This window comes from Pyrgilauda ruficollis, unplaced genomic scaffold (assembly GCF_017590135.1).
Source record: "Pyrgilauda ruficollis isolate IOZ18807 unplaced genomic scaffold, ASM1759013v1 scaffold2, whole genome shotgun sequence".
NCBI classification, from domain to species: Eukaryota; Metazoa; Chordata; class Aves; order Passeriformes; family Passeridae; genus Pyrgilauda; species Pyrgilauda ruficollis.
The window spans coordinates 17,021,828-17,044,028 of record NW_024519206.1 but is presented as its reverse complement, the minus strand read 5'-3'; the positions used below and the strand labels follow the sequence as shown (position 1 = coordinate 17,044,028).

Here is a 22,201-nt window from a genome sequence, read left to right as displayed (position 1 = left end):
AATGCATGCCAAGCATATATGATATTAATAATAGCAGTTCTGATGGCTTATCTGTGGATCTTACTGGCATATGTTGGAACTGAGGCGAGTATTATCATCTCCACCTTATGGATGAGGAAGCTGGGTAACCGTAAGAATAAATTTTCAACACAGAGCATGAGGCAGTGCTGATTCCAATTCCCGTTGCAACTCCCTAACTTTAATTGTTTTTCTGTGAGCTTCAATTGTTTCTCTTCATTATACAGAACTTGTTCTTTCAGCACAAGGTAATTTCGATAACACTGAATGTAGATTAGATCCATCTTTTAGTACTTATGAAACTTATTAAATCTAAAATTGCTGTGATAGATTAGCTCCTTCCCATCACTGGATGGGAAAATGCCCACATCCTTAATTTAGACTGGTGGGTTGCTTTTCACACTTAATATTTTTCTTCTTGAGACACTATGGAAAGCAACAGAAAAGAATGTCTCTGATGCTTATTTTAGCATGTTTCCAGATAAGCCTGGTGGGAAGTGTGTGGAATATCACTTCTAAGATCATGTATTTCCACTGTCCTTTTTAATATCTATGTGATGCTGCTGAGATAAATCATGGGAAGCCTCAGTATCAGCAATACAGGGATGATTTCCCATTCTACTTCTCATTGATGTGAGTGGCATAAAAACTGTCTCTGAGTGTCTGGCGAAAATCAAACTGCATATTAGCTAAATAGAAATGGTGCTAAATGGAGGACTGAAATCTACTGAAAAAGTAGCAATTTCCATCTTGACTTGCATTTGGGACTCATTTTGCTTGTGGGTTCTCCCTTCTCTCTTTGGCTTTCTTACTGTCTTTATTTTCAGAGCAATCTTTCCTGAGATAAGCAGCGAAAATTCATCTGGTAATTTGACTTGGGTAATCCTCACATTTGTATCTTCCATCCCTTACCATTGCAGTGTGTTTATGTAGAGTTTTAACCAGAAAACTCTTCCGTTCCTTGGAACTGTTCTGTGTGCTGCACTTCTGGGAGCACTCCGTGCTTTATCACTGTCTTGCCCCTGGCGCTCCAAACCAGGTGGGATTCAGTATCTTCCTGCTAACCTTTGAAGTCATCTCTGCTGGGTGCCTTAAAACAAAGCTTTCCTTGAATGGAGATTGCCCCTGCTTGCAGCTATGCTCTTCAAGGATCTGTTTGTTTGTCAGGGAGCAGATGCACAGGAGCAGCACTCAGAGGTGGAGTCATCAGGGCCATGGCTTTGGCATTTGGTAGTGAAGCCCCTCAGGAATGAAATGCAACATCCAGTTTTCCTGTTGCACAGCTACACAAAGAAGATGTGAAATTAGAACAGAAGGAGATTAATTGGAAAATTGGAAAGGAGGAGAAAGGAGAGAATTATGTATTAAAGAAAATCCTGGCTCATCCCACTGACTCAGGAGAGCAAAGAAACTCAGATTGATACCTTGGTGTTACCTCGGTCACATAGCCATCATGAAATATTGTAGTAATGAGAGTTTAATGAACTTAGTAAAAGGGGTGGATAAGATTTCTGCATGTAATTTTTGGTGTTCTTTCTGGGGAAAATGTATCTGCTCATACAAGGGTTTTGCTTCAGACACTGGGAGGCTGCTGCTTCCATACTGACCTCCCTCTGCCCTTTCAAGACCCTTAATTTCACTGCTTTGATAAATACATCCCCTAAGTAAAAAATAAGGGTTGAATGCAGGCAATAGTGAAACTGGAAAGATCTGAGCCAACTACTGACAAGCCAGGGAAAGCAAAACAGCCTCAGATGTGCAACTCACAACTCAGGGGAAGCAGGTGCTGCTGTACAGGCCTTACAATTGAATTTCTCCTGCTCTATTTTTCCATGCTTTCCTTCCAGAGGCTTGGATTCTTTGTGTGTTGTCTCCAGCATGGACCTATGCCTCTGTGCACCTACAAGTAGGCCACCCTTAAAGTTGTCATTTCTTTCAGTGGTTTGGCTTTCTTTATCATTCTAAGCTTGTAGAACAGGTTCCCAAAGCCTCATTGTCTCAGGACAGGTCAATATGGATCTATTTATGATGGGTCATATTAAAGCATGTTCAGAATCAGCTGTTATTTTGAGTCTTACTGCACTTCCACTGCTGCTTCTTTGATTCTTTACCTTTTATAAGCAAATGCAAGCTTTCTGAATGTATTCTGACTCTGTACAGAAGATACACCTATTTGTGGAGCTTTTCGTGGCTTCTCTCTGACAGGCTTTGCTGTCCCTGAAGGCCATCCAAAAGCTCCTTGTTAAAAAATTAATTCTCCCGTTCTCATTTACATCATTCTGCAGCCCCTCATGTTCCTCCTCTGCACCTGTGAGCTGTCTCACAGTGGAAGTGCCATCACAGCAAATGCAGGGATGGGGTGTTCTGCCAAGGAGTGGCACAAAGACTGGGGGGTGGCGAGGTGAGCTTCCCAGGCATGCTGCCTATGGAGGTGTGGAGCTGCTGAGATCAGCGAGGAGGGCGACAGGGTGAATGCAGTAGTAGAAATCTGGCAGCAACAAAATGCTGCACCAGAATTGTCTAGCCATGTCTTGGTAGCCTATAGGTGAAGATAAAATACATAGAGGACATAGCAAGCTGAAGAGGTCAATTGCAGCTTCCTCACTGCTCAGAAAGATTGTATTTTGGATGGGTTATTGTAGGTCTTGTTCAGGTGTGCTCCATAAGCTACTTTATTTATTCTGTTATTTTATTCATTTTACTCCTGATTTCATATACTTGCTTTTCTCTGATAGAAACAGGGAAGAAAACATTTAATGTCTAGGCTGGTCTTGGATTTTAGTGTTGTTAACAAATTTCCAGAACAAAGTTTATGTGGCAAGTTCAGCTAGCTAACTCTGCCAGCTAAGTCCTTCCTGTGTGTGGTCTTTATTATTTATTTGGCCCACTATTAAGTTTGGGTAATTTAACAATGATGTGGACTTGGGTTCTTGCTGGAAATGTATTCTCATAAGTACTAGATTCATGGCTTTACTTAGTGCTAAAGGGAAGAATGACTTTACCAATTCCAGAACATACAACTAGCACTTTTTAGTGCCTTTCTTCAGTGTACAAGGATCTAAACACAAAAAAGTTATAATTAATTGTGGGTTTTTTTAAGTTTTTTTTTTTCACAGTGCAAATCCTCAAAGGTGTTTCAGAAAGCTTCAGAAATAATTAACAATTTAAAAGTAATTTCAATGCATAGAGTCATAAATGCCCTAGTTTATTACAAAAGAAATCAACCCATCCGGCATTCTTCTGGTGTGCCATTTTATGAGACAGGGTGAGCCTCATCACATCTTTCAGCAGCTGTGGTCTCCTGCCACTTGGTGCTACCTGTGGTGGTCACCAGCCACCTCACAGGGATAATTCAACTCACTAACCCAGCACAAAACTTAACCAGCAAAAAATGGGTATTTTCTGCAGAGTCAGTGAAGCGAGTCAGGTCATGCAAGGGGTAGAAGGGGGCTGTGCTACAGAGAACAAAATCTTTTATGTTTGTCCTCATTAAACATTATGCCTATCCTTAAAGTTATCACCAGTTTTTATATTGTTTTGCATGAAGATTTTTAATGGGTTGACTGTTAGCCTCATACTTAAAACTCCCTGTGTCCCATGTGTTAGGCCTTCTTTATTATCTTTATTTTGAAATTTGGCTGTTACTACTAATTAGTTACTATTAATATATAGTTGTGTTGCATTTCAAAGAGTTGTGGCTATACAGCAAAGCAAGCATTGTGGTATTGGCATTTTCTAGAGCTATTAGCATAATTATTCCTTTATTAAAAATTATTTCAAGCAATAAATTAATGCCTGATGTGATCTACATACTAGGAATAAAAAATGCCCTCCTGTATTTGCAGTAAACTTTTATCCATTAGAAATATGCCACTAGACATTAAAATCAAATCACCTAAGGAAAGCAGCTTAACTCCTCTTTATCTTCAGCAACTTCAGCAGTTTTGCAGAGCCACCTGTAACTCAGAGTGGTTCAACAGCTCCCCACTCATGACCCCGTACAGCCATACCAGGAACTAAATAAACCCTACTTACTAGCAATTAAAGTGATTTAATTTAAAACACACTGACAGATGCATAATGGGTTAATTAGAAAATAAGTAATTAGCAAATAGGATGGAAAAGGTTAAAAGGTTGTGGACTTTTGTTGTTTGCTTGGGAGAGATAGCGAAATCGTCAGTGATTAAACTTTTTCTTTTAATTTCTGGGCTTAATTCTATTATTGTTAGCTGTAAATGAGGCAGCAAACAAGAAGAGAGGGATAAAAAAACAAGAAGAAATCACTGTTTTATCAGACATACTGAAAGGCCATTGTTAACACTTAGGCTATGTGATTTATTTCCAGTCTGCACACAAAAGTAGGCACACATCTATGATGTTTGTACTTAATATCAGTATGTATACATCTTCTGAGAAGAAGTAGTTGTCCTCTCCTCTCTACACTGGGCCCCCAGTGAGGTCAGGAAAAAGGGTATAAGACATGATGGAGATTAGAACACACCTCATAGGAAACTCTGCCTGCCTTAAAGATTAAATCAGTCAATTACTTAGTTGGGAATATGCCATAATGTGTTTGCTCTCAAAAAAAAAAAATTAAAAAGGAATAGGACTTTGAATATGGCAACTTCTGAGCTGTGAAAATCCTCAGCTGAAATCCAGTTAATTACATGCAGTGCTGGTTATACAGACAAAGCCATTACAGAGGGTATGAGCAATTTTCTGTTTAAAGAAAATAGCGAAATAAGAGCTTCTACTTCATTTTCACAAGTATTATTCCTTCTCTCCATGACTTTTGTCTGCCCAAAACCAGAAGAAAATGGGCATTTAGATCATTTTAATACAGTCATATTTTATGACCACTAGCTTATTGCCAGGTAACTTGAAACTCTTTATTTATTTATAATAATTATAAATGTATTGATGTATCTATGAAACATGTGGTTTGTATTTTGAAATTTCTGAGAGAATGTTTGCAGAAAGCCTTCTCCAGTCTGAGCCTAATTTTTACTGAAGTCATTGAATTTTTTCTTTTGAAAAATAAGCTTTTGGGTGAACCTCAGAAATAGCAATATAAAGTTTTCCATTTCAAAATATCAATTAAAACCAGGCATGATTTTTTCTTTTTAAATATAGCTGCCTGCTAACCTAATTATATGTCCATCAATAACCATTAGCATAATTTGACCAAATTTCCCATAGCAGTCACATTCTTCCATCATTCCTTGCTCTCTTTTGAATATGGCTATCCCTGTGATCACGTCCTCGTCACTTCACCAAGCCGTAGTTAACTCTCAACAGATATTTGTCACTCCAGCCCCATAATCATTTAACTTTACATGTCTGTCCCTCCCTTTCTATTAGTCATATTTTTTGTGTCTCTGGTGTGCTTTCAATGTGCCTTCAGGGATGTTTTCTGCTTTACTGCTTGATATAAAGCCTGAACCTACACATCCAGAGATGCCTTGTCCTCTCTTGGTGTGTCACACTGTCATCAACCCTCTGACGCCCTTTTCCCTTGAGCCACTTCTGGAGCGGTAGGCAAAGGCTCCAGGTCTGCCAGTTTGACTTGTGGAAAGGATTTTGCACAGATTCTAGCTAGACTTTATTTACCCACCATAGTTCTTGTTGGCTAGAGATACACATTTTAGAAAACAACTAACTTCTGGTTCTGGTCTGTTACTTTGATTTTGTTGAAAATCAACTTGTTCAAAATTCTTTCCCAATTATAATTGAGTTTAAGCCATATATTTCATGTCTGGAATCTGTGTCAAACATTTCAGAATTCGGTGGTTTGGCAATTTGGCTATCAGTTTTTAGGGAAAACAGAATCAAATTTGGAAATTCATCAAGTTACACAATAAACAAAACCCATGACGCTAGATCCATAGCTATAAAAGCATCTCTTGTTTTGTTTTCCAAGGTTTTCTGCAATGTTCTATATATTTGCACACTGTAATTCAAAACCTGCAATACAGATAACAATTTTTCATTTAGATTTTTCTTTTCATTTTACAATTTATAATTTTCAGCTAAGTGGTGACTTTCTGAAGCTCTGGTTAAGAAAAGCAGAAAGCCTAAAGCTGAATTAATTCTGCTGTTCATATCTGAATCCCTGAAAATAGCTCAAACAAATGCCAGTACCAATCTTTAGGGTAATACTTATCCCTATTCAGAATGACATTTGTAGATTAGAACATACTCATTTCTGCTTCACTGATTTTTTAGGCACAGCATATATAAGATGCATTGACAAAATGCATTCATGTTAACAACAGTCATCCAGGTACCTCCCCTCCTGACATTTAGAAAATATTCTTTTTCTTTATCTATTCCATCATACGGGGGGAAATTCACCAGTTTCAAGGAAAGTCTTTGAATTTTATTATCTTTGGGATTAACTAATATCAGTCAGTTGCAGAGTAGGTAGGTAATTCAAGACAGCCTTCATATAATATACATTTCTAAGTGAGTAATAAGAGAAATTAGCTTCACAGATAAGCTGTCCCCTGTTGAAATTTCAGGAAGAGCTAATGTTTCCTGAGTCAACAGAACAAAACAGACAAACAAGGATTAAGTTTTATGTCAAAGCTGCTGTCTGAATGGAACACCCGTGTGCTGGAGAAAGAACACAAAACCATGAAGCATCTCAAAAAACCACAAAATTATCACTCAAATTAGAGATCTTTTGTATAAACCCTCCCCCCCACCTTTGCTTTTCTATCATTCTTGGCCCTCCAGGATCCTTGTTCAACTGATATTTATTCAAGTTGGTAGAGGTCTTTGTGAATTAAGGCTTAAATCTTTAATGATAGAAACATCACTTAATTCACAGTTACAGATCAGCTACTCTTTGGCAAAGCTGGCTAGCTCACACAGTAACACTTCATGGTCAGAAAATCGCTCAGGGGCAATAGAAGCCTGGTCAGAATAGTGACTAAACAGGGCTGTCTGCAGTTCTGTGCTCCTCTCATGCCCTCCTGTGTACACATGTAGTAGGTCAAAGCAAAGTGCTGGAGAGCTGACATTTCTGCTAGGCGATGAAGTAAAGTGAAGAGAAGGCTGCAGCCCATCATGCTGACCTAGTGTTAAGCTGAATGTAAGTAGATTTCTTAGAGCCTTTACATCTTAGGGGCAGTCAGCAGCTTCAGATCGTGATAATAAGTGATTTGAGATACTCTGGAAATGAGATAATATTACTCATTTCTGTAAGTACAGGGCAAGAGGAGAATTACATATTCCATTTTCTGCTTGATGCCCAGGTGGTTTAAAGGTAATATTACAGTCTCCATTTGTGTTTTTTCAATTATACTTGCGAAACTGCCTTTCTAATCTGTTCAGCCTGTTGGGAGACCAACAGACACACTAAAATTCTGTTTCTTTTTGCATATGAAGAGATGCATTATTATATTTTCCATGCATAATAATTCATTATTATATTTTTCACTTATAAAAAGATCTATTTACCCCAGTGCAGTAAGACATTAAGTTTTGATGAAATCATAAAGACAACTTTTATCTTGCTTCTGTTTCTGTCTTGCAGGCTGTCCTGCAAACCATATGCCAGATCCAAAGCCTTACTACAATGAGACTACAGGAAGAATTAGTTTTTCTGTCTAATGCAGTAGAGTTTATCCTGCAGATCTGCTTATTGAAACACAAGAGCTTTCAAAAACCTGTTAAACAGTGAAGTTACTGTTATCTTTTATGAGACTTATTGTTTGCATGTAATAATTTTCTGACTTTCGTGCTGTAAAAAAATCTGCTGATGCCTGCACAGAGCTGAGCATGAGTTGAGTCTGTGTGAAGGGGATATTACACAGAATTACTGGACATTCCTATTAAAAAAGCTCAATAGCTCTTTGCTTTTTTGTTCTTATGTTTTGGGATAGATTGCAAATGTTTATACAGATAGTGCACTGTGGTTTTGATTTTATGCTTTATTGCATGTTTTTGTGTCCTCATGATCTGAGCTATACTAGCAATAAAAAGCATGAGTCAAAGCCCATTCTGAGCTTGTGCCTACAAGCTAGTTCTTATGGGTGCTTTTCATTAAACATATTTGGAAAACTAGATAGATTTTTATTTCTCATGCAATGCACAGTTGTTCATTATGTTTTGCAAGGGAGGAAATACTGCTGGCTCATGATAAATGTATCATGTACCATAAGCCATGGTCTAGTACATTTTATACTATGTATAACTTGAAAAACTGTCTGTATAACTTGCTCCAAAATAATAATTTTGCTTTGTTGTTAAAGATTGCAATATTAAATATTGAAACTAATTTAAAAATTCAGTTAAGCATCAATACAGCCTATGGGCTACCTTGTAATTTTTCCTGATGTGGAGTTGCTACTCTGGATTTTTTACTAAAGACAAACTTAAAAGTGAGAGCAACTTTCACAGAGGGAGTTTACAGAACAAAATATTCAGATGATAAATCCCATAATTCATCACTCCCAAGCCAAGATAGCCCTCAAGAAAAAAAAAAAGGAAGTGCCATAACTTGTGGAATGGCAGTGCAAGAGAGGCTGGTGTCCTGTGGCTCCCGCTCTGGCTATGATGGAGCTTTCCCCCTGTGCCTGGTTCCAAAACCTACATGCTCTGCTATCTGCCCAGTGCCCTCATCAGCTCCCAGGATCTGGGCAGGCTTCCCCCTCCCTCTTCTGGGTCTGCCAGCAGCTCGCCCCTCTTCTTAGCTTCCCTGCAGGCAGCCCAGCGCCTGGCAAGAGTTGTGTAAGAGCGTTGTGTAAGAGTGCCAGGATAAGGCAGAGACATCGGGAGCTGCAGGTAGGGTTACAGGAGGGACTTGTGCAAATGAGCCAGGTTGCCCCATGGCCCTTCCTCTGGCTTTTAGAAGGGGATGTCAAAGAGCAGTCCAGCAAGGAGCTGAGCAGCTTGTCAGTGCTTCTGAAAGGTGCAAAAATGCTTTTCCCACCTATTCCTGCTTTGAGAAGAGACAGGAGGCAGCAGTGCTTGTCCACCCTCTGCTGCTGCTTGATGAGTGGGAAGGGAAGCCTGGGGCCTTCCAGAAGGTGTGTGGTTCATGGTATGGACAGGAAGCAGGATTCAAACCTCAAAATTGCCCTGGCCCTGGCCTAGAGGCAGCCACCATTTAAAGGTGAAGCTTCAGAATAGGGTCAAAAACACCCTCATCCCCTGGGCAGCACACTCCTGTTAGATAACCATTGGTTAATCTGATGCATTCCTGTGAAGGAGGAGGCACTTGGTGAAAGTGGGAAAACACCTAACTACACTGATTAATGCTAATTGGTTAATCGCCTTTCATTATAGAAAAAGTAAGGATGTGCAATAACTGGCAATATGGCTAGACAGTGCTTCTGTGTTGGAGACCAGAGCCTGAGAATTAATTTGAAATATCATATATTCAGGCCAGAGGAGCTCAAGATTCTAAAGATGTATCTTTTTAAAAATTTATTTAGGGTCAGTATAAGAATATTATTTTCCAGGAGCAGGGCTGTAGATCTGAAATAATACTCCGTATCAGGATGCAGTATGCATTTTGCTGCTTTCATTTGAGGTATCCAGTGTGATCATGAGGACCACCTTGTTTAAAAAAAAAAATAAGAAAAAATAGGGTATAATGCCAGTGATGGAGAAGGAGCACAGTGCTCAGTCTGCTGCTGGAACTCTCTAGCAGGGAGGTCATGCGGGATGTGAGATAGCAGCCTCTGAATTGATGCTGCAGCACTCAGGGACTGTGACTCAGAGCCATGAGACCTTGGGTAGCTCTTTTGTGGGCAAGTAAGTGCTCAACACACAAAAGATAATCTAACAGAGCCTGCTCCCTGTGACGGTAGCAAAGCTTAGCCATAAAAATTGTGTCACTTGTGGCAAGAAAGGGACTCACTCTGCAGTGTCCATAAAGACCCCCAGACATTTCTGGCCTGATGTAGTGGAGACTTGTCTGTGACTCATCCTCATCCTTCCCATTTGTGCCTCCTCACATACTTTTTAGCTGTAGACTCTTAAAAAGAAACTGATTTCGTCCAACATCTTACACAACTATGCCTTCAAGAGGAACTGGCTACAATTAATGTAGACACCACTTAATATTCTTGCTCGTGTGAAATAGAAGTTGTGTTGTGCCTTCAGAAGGCTGTGCTATGTATGTGCTAGAGTACATAAATAGTTCTGTATTTCCACAATGTTTCCATCTTTGGGCCACATTCCTTGGAAAGAAAAATAGGAAATTACTTCTGGCATATAAAATGCAGTATAAAAGCATCCCTTAGAAAAGATCCCAAGACATTTGGGAAGATTATTAAAATCATAAAAGATTTTGTCACTATGATTTTAATTATTATTTATTACTATTTAAATTAATGGTTTAAATAATCACCATGATGATTAAAATCATCATCACAAAGCAGGTATTACAAATGGGCTCCATTACTCTGTGTCTTTTGGTGGTTGCTAAATTGACCTAGTGGAGATGCCAGGTGGGCAAGATGCTGTACATTTGCAGCAACGTCAGGACCTGCTCCAAGGAACTTTATCTCTAGGCAGGTGTGAGGAGAAAAAGAGGATGCATACTCTCAACTTTAATCCGTGGCACTCAAAAAGACTGCCAAAGCCAGATATGCTAGTGTAGAGCTTTGAAACAAAAGACCAGCTTTTCATGCAGTTATTTTGTAATTAGTTTTTTTTACACAAGTGACAGCTGCTTTTGTGCCAAGTCCTAGTCTCATCAGGGAAAATGGCAAAACTCCCAGGATAACTAGAATTTTTCTCTTTGTACAGAATTCATTGAAGAACATTGTATTTATCCTTTTTTATCATCCTTTTTAATAGACTGGTGCAAAACCAATAATTTTAGGTTTAGTAAATAATTATTTACAGGAGGGGGAGAATTTTTGTTTAAAACACTCAATTGTTTCCTTCAAGTATGCTTGTGTGTCACTGAGTCACTAAACCACAATTAAATTCTGGGAAATGGCTTATTGTTGAAGTTCACAACATCCCATGACGTGGTGGGATGGGTCAGAGTCTGATTTCAATTGGAGGCCTGATCTAAATTTGTATCCTTTCAAATCTGGATTGACAAACTCTGAAGGATTTTGAAGTTCCACAAGATGTCAGCAGCAAAAAGAATGACCTTTGGTTGTGTGGTTTGTGCATGGAAATATCAAGCAGAGTATTTGCTCTTCCCTTATAAGATTAAAGATATTCTGTCTTGTCCAGGAGCGCAGATGAAGTCTCGGGTGGCTTGCTTGGGAGAAACGATGAGGTAAAAACACATTGTCACACGTATACTGGAGGATATTTTACCAGTTCACAGACTTGCTAGGGTTGGAAGGAACTTCTGGAGATCATCCAGTGCAAACCCCCTTCCAAGGCAGGGTCATCTAGAGAAGGTTGCAGGTGACACGGGAACGTGTCCAGGAGTGTTTTCAATGCCTCCAGAGAGGGAGACTCCATGACTTCCCAAGGTAGTATGTTGCAGTGCTCTGCATCCCTCGTGTAAAGAATTTTCTTCTGTAAAGCTTTAGTAGGCTTTGCATTGTGTTTGCTTTGCAAATAGAATGAACATTATGTCCTGAAATCAGTAATTTCCATTCAATATAATATATTACAGGGAGAAATTATTTCAGATTAGTAGGGAATTAGAAAGGACAAAACAAATTGTCTCCCCAGGGAAGTGGTCGTGGTCCGAAGCCTGTCAGAGCTCCTGGAGCCCGAGGCAACACCCTCAGACATGTGGTGCTATCCGCAGAATCACAGAATCTGCTGAGTTGGAAAGGACCCATCAGGATCACATTCCTGGAGTTGTCCTGTGCAGAGCCAGGAGCTGGACTTCGACGATCCTTATGGGTCGTTTCCAGCTCCGGGCATTCTATGATTATGGGTTTGTTTGGGTTTTTTTCCCTACTTTTTTATTTGGGAGAGGGGGTGTACTTGTGTTTGTGTCTTGAGGGGGTGTTTTGTGTGGTGTTGTTCCCTGGGTTTTTCTTGGTTCTTTATTGTTTGTTTTTTTTCTAATCACGAACAATTCCGACCTTTGGAGTAGCAGCTGATTTAATTTAAAGCTATAGGCAGACATGCCCGGTTTAGTCAAGGAGGAGCGGGGTGATGGAAAAGTCCGGGAATGGCGCTCCGGGCTGCGCCGCAGGCCGCTCCCGCGCGGCCGCCAGGGGGCGCTGCCGCGCCGCGCCGCGGGCGGGATCGGCCTGCGGGAGGCCGGGGGGCCGCGGCTGGCGCCGGAGCCCCTTCCCTGCCGGAGCCCCTTCCCTGCCACGCTTCCCGGTGCCCCTTCCCTTCCGCGCTGCCTGCCCTGTGCTTCCCGGCCCTCGGTGGGCGCGGGGCATGGCCCTGCCTCACACCCCGTCTCGGCTCGGGGCGTCGTGCCCACACGGGCATGTACCTGAGCGGAGCCCCGGCTGTGGGAGCGCCCCGCAGGCCGATGGGCTGAGGGGAAGCGGCGGGGCCGCGTCCCGGGTGCGTTAATTACCCGGTGCTGCTGCTCACCTGCTCTCTGGGTCTGATCCCTGCCTAAACACAGCTCGATGTTCAGCCCGCTGCTAGGGGAGGATAGTTATTTCGAGGGAAAGGCTCCCTGTGTGAGGAAACAGGGACAGGGCTGTGGCACTGAATGGATGGAGAGAAATAAAATCCACAGGTTTGTTAACAAAGACCAGTGTCTTACCATGAAATGGTGATCAGGACAATTTAAGAGAGGTTCTACTTCCTCTCTAAAATGTCACTTCCATGCTAACATTAAAAGAGAGGTATTTTCTGTTCTCAGAGTCACAGAATCAGCAAGGTTGGAAGAGGCCTTTAAGATCATCCAGTCTAAACACTCCAACCCAAAACTACCACTGTAACCACTAAGCCACATCATCCAGCACCAGATCCAGATGCCTCTTAAACCCTTCCAGGGATGGTGACTCCACAACCTCTCTAGACAACCTATTCCGATGCCTGGCTGCCCTAATAGTGAAAAGCTTTATGTAAAATCTCATCTGAGTCTCCCCTGTCTCAGATGAAGGCCGTTTCCTCTGGTCCTCTCAGTGCAGTCACTCCTCACTACATTCTCCTTTTAGGTGGTTGTAGGTAGGGATGAGGTTCTCCCCGAGCCTCCTCCAGACTAAACAACTCCAGCTCCCTCAGCTTTTCCCCATAGGACATGTTTTCTTCATGAGCCTTGTTGCCCTTCTCTGGATATGCTGCAGCACCTCAATGATCTTTTTAAAGTGAAGTAAAATTCACCCAAAACTGAGCACAGTATTTGAGGTGTGGCCTCACCAGTGCTGAGTAGAGGGGGATGTTCCAGAGAGCGTGACTCTGTTCTCAGGCTAGTTTTCTGCAGGCAGTATTGGGGTCACTTGTAGGCCCGGGATTTCTTACTTAAAAATTCTAATGAGATCTTGTCGCTATTCTGGAGTAATGCCTTTAGGATTGTCTCTGCTTGGGTTGGATTGTTGGCGCTTAGACTAGGGAGCGAGCTGGGATCATCTAGCTGGGCACTGTGTTTTGGGCAGGGATGGCTAAACAAGGGCATGCTGCCTGTGATGCCTCTGTGTGAAAAACGTGAGGGCTGGTATAAATACCGACACAGCTGAAGGATGTTGTCGTAACTGGTATCATTGACTTTCTCTCCTGGCACTAAATTAGCTTGCACGGCTTTGATCTTTGCTACCAAGCAGAAAAAGAGTGTAGTTAGTGTGTGTGTTTGTGGACATATGAAAGGGGGACACAATCTAAATATCGAAAACAAGACTTTAAAATGCCAGATTCAGTTCTTCACAGATGCAGATGTCTTGTTAATAAAATAGAAGATATTGTTGTTCAAAAGTGTTAAGTACATGTAAATTAGTTTTCTACCATATGAACAAAATTATAATTTACATCTCAGAACTTTGTAAAAGCCAGTAGACTTTTGGGTTTTGAATGACTGGATAAGAATCGGTGTAACTGTGACAGAGAATTTCTAATTCCTTTGAATCCTGTGTTTTTACTGAACCTGAGAGTAATAGTATATGCATATCATTAGAAACTGTGAAGTGGAAACCAGTTAGCTCATAAGGTCACATATGAGACTTAAAGGAACTTCTGCAGAAAAAATAATGTAAAGTATTCCATGAAATGCACAAAAGCCTTATTTATTTTTTTAGCATCAGTAGGCACAGGCTTTTGGACGTTGCTTCCAAATCCCTGTTAACCACAGTCCACCATGTTTTGGACCTGATTTACATTTGCTACCTCATGCAGCTAAGCAAAATGCTTTGAATTTAATGTGTTACCATCAGACATTGACCATACTATTCAAGATCCAGAAGGTTCCATCTTGGTTAAATGTTAATGGTATTCTGCAGATGAGCATTTATGAACATATTACATGGGGCTTCTTTCCTTTTTTTTTGGCAGGTGACATTGGTGACAGAAGAAGGACAAGAATGATTACATATCCATAACTCCCAGCAGTATGTCAGGTAATCATATTTAATAAGAACTTCTGTGCAATATTTCTTGCCTTTATGGAGTGATTATTGCTAAATATTTATTGAAAAATGCTTAACAATTTCTGAATTAATTGGTGCTGGGCATGGAACTCTTTCCTCCATCCAGAGCACAGACATGTGAGACAAAGAGTAATCTTCCCCAACATTTTTGAAACTTTCATCGTCCTTGATTTGCCTTCTGGAACCTAGCTGTGTTTTGTTCGAAATGCAAATTCCAACTTCAGCTATCCTGCAGAAGCTGCTAGCACAGGAACAGTTTCTGCTGAGTGTCCTGGCCTAAGTTATTTTGTAACATGTACCTATCCCCTGAGCTTCAATGTGAGACAGTCAAATTTGCTTTACTTAGGTTGCCAAGTACACTTCAGAGAATTATTGGCTAGGTCTGCAGGTGCACTGAAGATCCAGAGTTGACATGACCATTAACCATTTTAAGTCTGCTTAACCATCTTATCCCTGCCAGTTGCAAAGCATCTGAAGGTTACACATAAATTAGCTGTGTCAGAACCCCCACGTATCTAATCCCAGAACAGGGCATCTAGAAAGATGTTCTTATTATGTGGAGATCATATAGAAGGCCAGAGAATTTCAGACTTCCAGAATGTGTTTTAGTATTCATCAATTTGCCTAGAGAAAGTGTTCTACTAAGTGTGTTTGTCAATGTGTATTTCAAGAGCCAGATGCATAAATGGGACCTTTTAAAAACCTGCAAAATACAGCATACATAGGAAAAGTCACCACTAACAAGACTGTATTCCTGGTGTTCTGCCGAAAGGACAGTTTATTTTTACTTGACTATGAAGATCAATTTTCTTTTCCTTTTCCCTAGAAGGCTCCCATCCATTGTACTGGCCAGCCAGGGGTAACAGCTGCATTCACCAACAAAGATGGTCTTCTGACTTTAGGTTTCTAGATAAGAGGTAGAGGGTAAAATTCATGGGAAGAAATGGAGTATTATGTAAATACATGCTTTCATAGTAAAACCTATTATTTGATAGTGTGAAAAGGTGTGTCTTTTTATGGTTACTTTGGTGCCCACTGAAGCAGAGACAAACATAGGAAGTAGAGAGCATTGAGGCATTTTGTGGAATGAAGTCAAATACTGACCCTTGGCTGGTGTCTTAGGCTCTGACTTGGCATCACTGCCACATGACGATCGGGAACGAGTTAGTGTCCTTAGGCTGCATTGGCAGGCCCTGCTAGAGTGGTTTTGCATTGTCTTGCAAGCATTCTGGGCATGGTGATTTCATTTGGCAAATACCTGTTTTGGTAGAATTTAAATCACTGGCACGTAACTTGGTCTCTTCCAGCTCTGTTGTTCTCTCCCCTGTCTCACGCTAAACTGTGTTTTGTGGCATTTTACTACAGGGCTTGACGTTGCTGTGGTTTTGGAGGGAGCAGTTATTAGCTTCTGCTGTGTGATGGCAAGAGATGAGGAAGGAAACACAGTGTACCCACTTTATCCTCACCTTATCTCTTGGGTCTGTGGCTTCCTGTGGAGGGTCGGTTTGTGGAGATTTTCCACTAGCACTCTAATCAGTCCCCTCTCCCTGGACTTGCCCCTGGCAGGGCAGCTCTGCTAAGCTCAGAGAAACACAAAGCCTAATTGGAAGGACCTATATTTTCTGCATTTCTTTTGACAGAAGTCAGCAGTGTAAATATGTGCAAAGAACATTATCATCAAGAAAAAAAAAAAAGGGTTGAGATGGAGATGACTGTTTGTACAGCTGTAGATGTCCCACACTTTTCATTATGAGCAGTTTCTGATCACAGGAATGACATTCCCTACATGAGTGTAAATGTAAAAAGAAACATGGATGAAATGAAAGTCTTTCAAACTGTATAAAACTTCATAAATGCCATGATCCAGAGCCAGACAAGAGTCTTTTTCTAATGAACGATAATGGAAGTTTAGATTCTGTTACTGAGTCACAGGAATATGGGAGCAGAATCTAATACAAAACCAAACCAGCTGGTTAAAATAACAGGCTGTATTATTCTGTGATTTTGATAGATAAATTTTCCTCCCCATATGTTATGTTTCTACTGCAGTATGTATTTTCCACTTGTAGGCACTGCCTGAAAGCCTTCAGGTTCTAGTGCAATCTAGAGAACTTTTTCTGACAGGAGATTGTAGAATTTGACCTTGACAGTAAAACCAGTCTTTAGTACATTTGCAGACTAAAAATGCATCCCCACCTTTCTTATAGGCCCCCTTCAGGTACTAAAAAGCCACAGTAAAGTCTCCCCAGAGCTTTCCCTCTTCAAGGCTGAACAGTTTCAACTTTTTCAAGCTTTCGTTATAGGAGAGGTGTTTGATTCTTGTGATCATCTTGGTGGCCCTGCTCTGGACTCACAGGTTTGTGTCAGTCCTGTTCTGAGGAGCCCAGAGCTGGATGCAGTGCTCCAGTGGGGTCTCATGAGAGGGGAATAGAGGGGCAGATCTCCTTCCTTGCCCTAGTGGCCACATCGCTTTGAATGCAGCCCATGGTGTGATTGCTTTTCTGGGCTGCAACATCAGCAGTTTTACAGCTGACACCAACAATTGCTGCCCACAGACTAATGTCTGAGGAAAAAAAAAATTATCAGCATAATAAGATTAGTACTATCTTAGCAATAAGAGCAAATTCTTTTGTATGCATACGTTTACACAATATAATAGTAAAAAAGTTGGAAAGTATTATTTTCTCATTGAGAAAATAAAATAAATGTAAGTATGTAAAATACAAGAACAAGTATGTAAAATAATTTTTAAACTTCTTTGTATTTTAGCACTGTTATGAAGCTTCTGGTTTAGCATCACTATTCACTGGCCATAGCTATCACTGAAGGCTCCCTTCTGTACATTTTTTCCCAAAATGCAGGACAAACCTTGAGACATATTTTCATCTTACTTTGTTTACTACAGTGAAAACCAAAGAAGAAATTCAAGAAAGGGTTCTAAAACCTAGAAAATAGTATTTGTAGAATACAGTAAATCACATAATTTTTACTTTCATGGCAGATGAAGAGAGAATGTAAAGAGTGTAATAGTGGTTCCAGTAAAAGCTGCAGCAGTTCTTTCACTGATTTCAGTAGGGCTGGGATTTTACTCTGCTTTTACTTGTGAGCTTCAAAATCAACCCAGTCATTGTGCTTCTACTCAAATATCCACACTGTTCTATTTGGTAATGACTGTAAAGTTAGATCAAGATAGGAATTATAATAAAATTAAGTGCTTACATTGGGGAATATAATTTAAATGTCATAAATGCATATTTTCAGTAAGTAGAATTTAATATGCAACGTTTCTTGAAACAGGTCCCTCATTTGGAGAAGAAAATTAATCAGCTTTCGTGCAACAAATCCATTTGAAAACCAGTGTCTCCAAGGGTGTTGCACATAGTTTCCAAGAACTGGGAAAAGTAATAGAATAGGAAAGGTACCACATTTTCTTCATGAGTCTTTTCACTGTAATGCTCATTACCCTGTAAACTTGGCATTAATTCAGGCAGAGAACAGTTTATTGTTTAACATCAGCTGAGAAATTGTTTCTCCTGAATTTCTATAATGATTATCCTAGGATAATTTAATTTGACATACATCACTGTCTGACACTTCTTTGCCTGCCAGACCATGATAAAATCCGACTAATTCAAGTGTATTATTTCTTTTAAGTAATGGACTTTTTAGGAGGACAGTAAATACTTTAATATAAGGTTTTGTTATGCCAGGATTCAGCAGCTTTGTAATGAGCTTTTGGGGATTTTCAAAAGGTTAACAAGATTTATATTGTGGGATGTTTTTGCATGAAGCTATGAATCACTCCATGATGGCTCTTATTACTTAGAAGCGTATTTCTGAATATGCAGTTAAAAATATCACACTTGCTAAGTTCCAGGTTACAGATACTCTGGGTTAATTTTTTGGTTCAAAATTTAATATTTTTAAAAGTGCTTTGTAAAAGTGCTATGTAAATACAAAAGCCAAGTAGTCTGGGAAACATTGTGTAATGTTTCAAATTTTATGCAATTCTTTAATATGTTGTATTTTCTTTCCAACTTATGAATACCTGCTGTTTTTTTCCTCAAAAGATCACACATTTTCAAAAAAAAAAAAAAAAAAGGGGGGGGGGAGGAGAATCTGATTATATTTCACAAAGAACAGAGAGAATAATTTTTTTTTTTTTTGGTAATAGCAGTAATTTTTTTAGTTTTGTAGCATTTGGTAGTAATTTTAGGTACATTCCATTATGTTAATGCTGATACATTTTTTCTGTTTTGTTTTTAATAATCTATCAGTATATTTAGTCCCTTTCTATAGCAGTTTTATTTAAGCCAGAGCTGTTTCTTTTGATAACTCAGTTTTCTGAAATTTATTTCTATTGGGAGCAGACTGTTGTGTTTTAAATTTTGAGTGTAATTCTTAGACTGTGTAGTTGTATTTCACTACTGACATCAGGTAAGAAGGACTGCAAAGTGTTGTCAGTATAAAATGTACTTGTTCATTTTGCAGGCAAGAAACTTCTAGAATAGTCATTTAAAAGTAGTAAAATGTCTTTCTGTTTTTTCTAAGTCTTCTCCAATAGCCTGTAAAATAAAGCACTTTGCTGTGCTTGCCACAGGAGTTGCAGCCTGCCATTTTATGGTCTTCAAAAGCCTGACCACAGCTGCTGTTTAGTTCTCCTGATAACTGTATGTCAGAGCGATGAACTTACAGCACTTGTCCTTGGTATTGATCCCTGTACATAGAGAGGACTTTAGGTTTTTTTGTGCCAATTGTAAAGCTGTTGGTAAATTGTAGGATCAGTCCACTCAGCATTTTTCAGTTGTTTCCATATAAAAATACCTTCTGCATTCACTAAATGCACTTCTCATTATGTTCTTTAAAAGCATCAGTTTGCTGCAGTACTATCGTAAAAGAAGACAGATGTTTAAGGAAATGTGTAAATATTGCCATACACAAAGGCCTTTCACTATTGCTTTTTTGTGTTTCTGAAAATGGTTTAGACCTGTACCAAGCTTGAGTTTATTTGAAGTTAAAAGAATTCTCTCCTCACATCCAAGTTTGTCTTTCTTGCTGAAGAAGCTTTGACTGCATTGTTTGGGCAAACCTTATTTATTTCTTTACCTTTTTGTCTATAACAAATTGCATATTTGTCAAGACTGCTGGTTTTAGTACCTTTGTTTTACCTGGCCATTACGTAAACCTCAGTCCTTCAATGGGAGGTGTTATTTCAAGATACTGGCTATCTCTTTAAGAAATTTTAGAACCAAAATAACTTAAGCTGTTTACCACCTTGAAAAAATAAAAAGCTTCAATTATGTTCTTGTATCCCCAGGAATTTGTTAGCAAGCAGCAGCCAAATTTACTGTCCACTCCCCACTGGGGAGAAATGGAAGGTCTAATGAGAGATTATGGAAAGACCATGTGAATTTATTTGCAAACTCATGAGGAAAGTAATATTCAGAATCATGATTTTAGAAAAAAGTGGCAGTGATCAAAAGTGATTTGTAGAAGTGATTTGAGTGATTTCCTAAATGGTTTCACTGTAACTTACTTGTTTTAAAAGATGTGGTTTATGAATTTTGAGACATATTGTGAAAATGGTGTTTTGTCTTCTCACTTTTATTTCAGTAGATTCCCAGGCATTACAAGGATTATCTAACACAACATGAAGAGAGTAAACATCCATTAACATTCCCATATTCACACAAACAGTAGTCTGCAAAATGAGCCTTGGAGAGGTGGATTGCTGTCTGTGGGGAATTAAATCAATGTTTTAAAACAAACAGAGGGAGGTGGTTCTGCACATGAAGAGACAGACACTGGGATTCCTTGCTAGAGTGGGCTGTGAATACAAAAAACGTACACAAGAGTAGACTGGGCTATAGTTCAAAGAGAGATGCATTGGGTATTGCTGCATTTTAGAAAGGTCACAAGGGCTCAGGCAGTCCCTTGGGATGTGGAGTAGCTGGGGATTGAGAGACTCTTGGTGGGAGCTCTCATATGTGCTTTCTTTGTTCTTACTCTTCCCTGGGTATCCACTTATGACTCCTGTTGGAGAACTGCAGTCAGGTGAGCCCTGTGGTGCAGGTATAGCTTCTTCTCCAATCTCCCTCCCATGTGTTGGGCAGAACTGTGAGAGGGAAGAATTCATTTAGCATCTGTATTGGTTACCACCACCGTTCTAGTTCCATGGTGTGTCCTGGTATTTTACTGCTTTTCCTCATATAGCTTTGGGCATTCATTTCTTTTGGTAAGTTTGTTTTATCTGTAGCTGCTACAAGATTCCATATTGGTCTATACAATTCTTGTTCATTTCTCAAAGGAAAGATTTTCGGAGAGCTCTTTACATACCAAAATCCTGAAGCCTGAACCATTTGCTTCTCTATGCTCAGTACCTGCTCTGGTTAACTTACAGATGAACTGCCAGGTTCTTCTGGGTATTCTTTTTCTCTGATTAATTTTTTCTCATTTTTTAGAAATTTGAGCATAATGTCAACCCCAGCTCTTGATGAGATAAGTGTATGTGTAATATTGCTTTAAAAGTTAATGGAAATTTAGCATGTTTTTAAAAAGTGATTGCACTGATTCACAGAGGAGCTCATTAAAATATATCAAGAACAAGGATAAAGCTATTACACTCTTTATTACAAGTTTCCTAATATTGTCTTTTCTTACACATTAGAAACTGTTTACAAAGTTTATTGTAATTATCTGTGCACTCTTCTTTCCTGGTGATTTAATACTTGTCCAAAAGATTGGAAATATTGAAATTTAATCTTTAAATCCGTATTCTAAAATGTAATATTTAAATATTTTATAATATTGCCACTGCTAAAGCAAGTAGCAGGACAACAACCCTGGATTAAATAACCCTGGCTGTTTACTTCTACTAGCATACACATATGCACATGTTTCTGAAATACTGAAAACCACCTAATGGTTTCAGTAGACATGGCTCATTCTACCTGCTACAGTTCCTTTCACTCTACATTTTTTTTCTTAAAGGCATTGTAATTTTTATATTTTAAAAATGCAGGAAAGAAATCACATGTTCTCAAAGGTTTTATTTAGCACATTTACAGAGGCAAAATTTGCATATTTAAGAAGAGTCTGGCTAGTCTGTGTGAGCTGGGCACCATCCTTCTGCTTATTCAATGAAATATGAGCCTGGTTTAAAAGTTGTGAAACTCATTTCTGAAGTGTTTCCCTCTTTTATAAGGAAACGTAAGGAGTAAATGCTATGCTTTTTTGGGGGGGAGAAAATGGAAGGATAGGAGAGAAAAGAGGAAGAGGAAAGAAGAAGCAAAATAAATGAGAGAAAATAAAATGCTGTGAACTGACAGCAAGATTAATGAGAAGAAATGAAACCTTAGCCTTGGCTGGCACAGATGGTTTTGTCCTTCCCAGCATAAACACACAAGAAAACTTTACATGCTTTTACTTGTAGTTTGTGGGGTTTAAAATGCTGGAACAAAGTATGAATCAGGTGTTAACTTCACTGGGGACGTGTCATTTAATTGTAGCTTGGTTGCTTTTTTCTTTTTTTGTCTCTCAAGTCATCAAGTAAAAATCCTCTAGTTTTATTGGACTGGGTCTATACAAAGCTAGGCTGCTTCATCAACCCACTGTGCACCCCTCAGTCCTAATCCTGATTACATTTGCCTTAGTTGATCTCTCTGAAGCCAACCCACTTCAGTGTCCTTATATGCTTGCAT

General features: G+C 39.6%; 1 protein-coding gene across 3 annotated transcripts in view; it reads left to right on the top strand.

The window, feature by feature from the left end:
• Positions 1-22,201, top strand: part of THRB (thyroid hormone receptor beta) — a 156,461-nt gene that overhangs the window by 92,594 nt on the left and 41,666 nt on the right. For all 3 annotated transcript variants that reach the window (XM_041466629.1, XM_041466628.1, XM_041466627.1), the window contains one exon: positions 14,407-14,471. In XM_041466629.1, coding sequence (XP_041322563.1) covers positions 14,465-14,471 — 7 coding nt within the window. In that variant the 5' untranslated portion in view covers positions 14,407-14,464. The remainder of the gene's footprint in view (positions 1-14,406; positions 14,472-22,201) is intronic.